Source organism: Babylonia areolata, chromosome 27 (assembly GCF_041734735.1).
Source record: "Babylonia areolata isolate BAREFJ2019XMU chromosome 27, ASM4173473v1, whole genome shotgun sequence".
In the NCBI taxonomy this organism is placed as follows: domain Eukaryota; kingdom Metazoa; phylum Mollusca; class Gastropoda; order Neogastropoda; family Buccinidae; genus Babylonia; species Babylonia areolata.
The window spans coordinates 27799725-27804724 of NC_134902.1; the positions used below are offsets into that span (position 1 = coordinate 27799725).

A 5000-nucleotide genomic window follows, 5' to 3' on the forward strand; every position below is an offset into this window, starting at 1 on the left:
AAGTCCATGATCGCCTTCTGGCAGGGCTGCCCACCAGAGAAAAACAACAATACAAAACGTAACATGAACTGCTATATAATGCAGTGCATTGTGCTGTGTGGTATTCTATTGTATTGTATTGTACTGCACTGCACTGCAGCGGAGTGCAGTGCAGTAGAGTACAGTGCAGTGCAGTGGAGTGCATTGTGCAGTGGAGTGCAGCGCAGTGCAATGGAGTACAGTGGAGTGCAGCGGAGTGGTGTGCAGCGCAGTGCAGTAGAGTACAGTGGAGTGCAGCGGAGTGCAGTGCAGTGGAGTGGTGTGCAGCGCAGTGCAGTGGAGTGCAGCGGCGTGCAGTACAGTGGAGTGCAGTAGAATGCAGCAGAGTGCAGTAGAGTAGAGTAGAGTGCAGTGCAGTGCAGTAGAGTGCAGTGGAGTGCAGTAGAGTACAGTGGAATATATTGCAGTGCAGTGGAGTGGAGTACAATGGAATACAGTGGAGTGGAATGGATTGCAGTGGAGTGGAGTAAGGTGAATTGTAGCGCAGTGCAGTGCACACACACACACACACACACACACACACACACACACACACACACACACACACACACACACACACACGTACACTACCTCCACTACCATCACCACCACCCCTCCCCCCCACACACACACACATACCACCACCATCACCACACACACACACACATACCTCTGCCCCCCCCCCCCCGCCCCCACACCCCCCAACACCCCCCCCCCCCGCCCCGCCCCCCCCCCCCCACAGCCCCCTCCCCCAAACCCCCACCATACACACACACACACACACACACACACACACACACGGCAGTACTGGCACTCACCATATCCCTGGACTCGTCCGTACACGAATTGGGCACCTCAATGAATTCAGCCTCGAAATCTTTCGCTCCATGGCGCGACCCGCAACACTCAAACTGCAACAACAACAACAACAACAACAGCCATACAACTCGGAGCAGTTTCTGTGTCAGTTTCTCAAAGAGGCGTCACTGTGTTCGGACAAATCCATACACGCTACACCACTCCCGCTACGTGGATGTCTGACACCCAACGCGCCGTTAAAGTGTAGAGTGCAAGCAAAAATATGTTGGTGTTCCTGTCAGAGTGAATTTCTTCTACATAATTTGGCCAGAGTACTTTTTTTTTTCTCTCTCTCTCTCATGGGTTCCTTTTTCAGCGCGTGCTGCGCACTTCTACTACCTTTTTCTATATTATAATTATTATTTATTTATTTATTTATTTATGTAAGCTTATCTATTATTATCCCCCCCCCCCCTTTTTTTTTCAAGGCCTGACTAAGCGCGTTGGGTTACGCTGCTGGTCAGGCATCTGCTTGGCAGATGTGGTGTAGCGTATATGGTTTTGTCCGAACGCAGTGACGCCTCCTTGAGCTACTGAAACTGAAACTGAAACTGAAACTGAGACTGCACACGGGACCTCTGTTCATCGTACCATCCGAATGACTTCACGCTCAGTCTGACTTTCCAGTTAAACGTGGGAGAAAAAGCTAGAGCAGAGAATCGAACCCAGACCCTCACGGACACTGTGTTGGCAGACTAGTGTCTTGGCCATTCTGCCACCTTCCTTCCTCGGAGTAGCCATACCCGTTCGTCAATTCCCGTTACGCCCACTGTCGTTGATGGTGCCGACGGGCGCAACAGCCGAATGGTTAAAGCGTTGGACTTTCAATCTGAGGGTCCCGGGTTCGAATCACGGTGACGGCGCCTGGTGGGGTAAAGGGTGGAGATTTTTACGATCTCCCAGGTCAACATATGTGCAGACATGCTAGTGCCTGAACCCCCTTCGTGTGTATATGCAAGCAGAAGATCAAATACGCACGTTAAAGATCCTGTAATCCATGTCAGCGTTCGGTGGGTTATGGAAACAAGAACATACCCAGCATGCACACCCCCGAAAACGGAGTATGACTGCCTACATGGCGGGGTAAAAACGGTCATACACGTAAAAGCCCACTCGTGTACATACGAGTGAACGCAGAAGAAGAAGAAGTTGATGGTGCCGCCACCAGCAGTTTCAGTTTCAGTTTCTCAAGGAGGCGTCACTGCGTTCGGACAAAGCCATATACGCTACACCACATCTGCTGGGCAGATGCATGACCAGCAGCATAACCCAATGCGCTTTGTCAAGCTTTGAGTGCATGCATATGATTACATTTGTGTACCTATCAGAGTGGATTTTTTTTCTACAGAGTTTCGCCACAGGACAACACTCTCGTTGCCATGGGTTCTTTTCCAGTGCGCCAAGTGCGTGCTGCACACGGGACCTCGGTTCATCGTCCCATCCGAATGGCTAGACGCTCAGTTTAATTTTCCAGTTAAACCTTTGAGAAGGGCGAAAGCGGGATTCGAACCCACATGTTCACGGACTCTGCATTGGCAGATGAGCGCCTCAACCATTCAGCAACCTTCCTCTTTATATATACTTTTTTAAAAATTAAAACAACAACAACAACAAAAAGCACTTTCCCACACAACCGTCGCCACCATCAGAGGCGTCCAGACTTTGACTATTTTGTCCCGTTTTGCCTACTAGCAATCCCCTCTCTCTCTCTCTCTCTCTCTGTGTGTGTGTGTGTGTGTGACACACACGCACACAAATGTATAGAAACTGATTGCTTAGGGATTTCAATTCAGTTAAACTCCAAAGACTTTACTGTCTGTTGAAGCCATTGAAACAACAACAAAAAATTATTTTGGCTCATTCAAATTCTCGTCAACAAAAAACTGTAGGTGAATAAGGATCACCAATTTTGTGATAGGAGATATATGTCCATATAAAACTGAACAATCGATAAATCCCCACATGTCGGTGTGGATGGTGTGTGTGTGTATGCGCGCTCATGTGCGTATGTGTATGTGTGTGCGCGCGCGTGCGTGCATGTATGAATGTGGGTGCGTACGAGCGTGTGTTCGTGCATGCGTGTGCATATGTGTGCGATTGTTCCTGTGTGCGTGAGTGTGTGTGTGCGTGCGCGTACATGCGCGCGCGCTTGTGTGCGCGTGTGTGTGTGTGTTTGTGTGCGCGTGCGTTCATGCGTGTGCGCAAGTGTGTGTGTATGTGTGTGTGTTTGCGTATGTGCGTGTACGTGTGTGTGTGTGTGTGTGTGTGTGTGTGTGTGCTTGTATGAGTGTGTGTGTGTGTGTGTGTGTGTGTGTGTGTGTGTGTGTGTGTGTGTGTGTGTGTGTGTGTGTGCTTGTATGAGTGTGTGTGTGTGTGTGTGTGTGTGCTTGTATGAGTGTGTGTGTGTGCTTGTATGAGTGTGTGTGCTTGTGTGTGTGTGTGTGTGTGTGTGTGTGTGTGTGTGTGTGTGTGTGTGTGTGTGTGTGGAGGCCTGCCACACGCACTGACCGCGAAGTGCACGCTGTCCATCAAAGCCGGGCGGGTGTTGTACGTCTCCACACCTGTGTCCAGCGCCTCTCCTACCTCGTCTCTCAGCTGAAAAAACATCATCGTCATCATCATCGTCATCGTCATCATCATCATCATCATCGTCGTCATCATCGTCGTCGTCGTCGTAATCATCATCATCATCATCGTCATCATCATCGTCATCATCGCAAAAAGAGCCACGTGTAAGAGTGAAACGCCACTAAAACGGTGATCACGACGGGACAGCAAAATATGAATAAATATATATATATATAAATAGACTAATCATAACAATCAGAATAATAATAATAATAATAATAATAATAATAACACGTGAGAGAGTGAAAAGCCACTGAAAGGAAGAATGCACACAAAGAGACAGCAAAAAAACATACTATTATTAATCATCATCATCATCATCATCATCATAACCATGCTAATAAATGAATAAACAAAAAACAACAATAAATATAACAAAAGAAAAGAAAAGAGCCCTCTGCGGTGTGCAGGTCAAGACGTCCCCAAAGACTCATGACCTGGCTCCTTACCTCCTCTCCTTGGGCCAGAGCCCAGATGCCGAATCCCAGAAAGTGGGCGAAGATGATGAACAGAAGAACGAAGAACTGCAACACACACACACACACACACACACACACGCACACACACACACACGCACGCATGCACGCACGCACGCTCACAAGCACACACGCATGCATTCACACACGGACACACGCACATATACAAGCACAGTCACGCACACATACAACGCACACACAGGCACACACACGAACGCATTCACTCCACACACACACACACACACACACACACACACACACACACACGCACAAAGAGTAACACACACACACACACGCACACAGAGTAACACACACACACACACGCACACACACACACATAGTGTAACACACACACACACGCACACAGAGTAACACACACAGGAACACACACACACGCACGCACACACACACATAGAGTAGCGCACACACACACACACACACACACACACACACACACACACACACACACACACACACACACACACACAGAGACTTTGATATTTACATTGTTATCCCTAATGAATTGTAAAGGGTGACAAAAACAAATGATATCCGATATCCCAACTGATCAACACAGCATTAGCAATAATCAAACATACTACGTCTAAACCAACAACATCAGGAAAAAAATGTATATATATCATTTTACGTTTTTCACGTAACCCTGTGGGTTTCTTTTTTTATGAATTCATGTCTGTGAAAAACAACAACCAAATATCATGAAATATACAAAACAGACAACAACAAAAATGTATAGAAAAGAAAGGGGATAATAATATGTATAGATCTGTCTGTATCTATCTTATATCTATCTACCTGCCTACCTATCTATCTATCTACCTATCTATCTATATCAATTAATCAATCAATCTATCTACCTATCTATCTATCAATCAATCAATCTACCTACCTACCTATCTATCTACCTATCAATCAATCTACCTACCTACCTATTTATCTATCTATCTACCTATCTATCTATCTATCTATCTATCTATCTATCTACCTACCTATCTATCT

The 5000-nt window shown here is 46.7% G+C and overlaps 1 protein-coding gene across 1 annotated transcript in view; it reads right to left on the reverse strand.

Annotated features, from left to right (window-relative positions):
• Positions 1 to 5000, reverse strand: part of LOC143301352 (CD9 antigen-like) — a 13564-nt gene that overhangs the window by 1766 nt on the left and 6798 nt on the right. Inside the window, exons 3-6 of the mRNA XM_076615573.1 lie at positions 3954 to 4028; positions 3385 to 3471; positions 837 to 929; positions 1 to 26 (exon numbers count right to left, since the gene is read on the reverse strand). The exon at positions 1 to 26 is cut by the window's left edge and continues 49 nt beyond it. Coding sequence (XP_076471688.1) covers positions 1 to 26; positions 837 to 929; positions 3385 to 3471; positions 3954 to 4028 — 281 coding nt within the window. The remainder of the gene's footprint in view (positions 27 to 836; positions 930 to 3384; positions 3472 to 3953; positions 4029 to 5000) is intronic.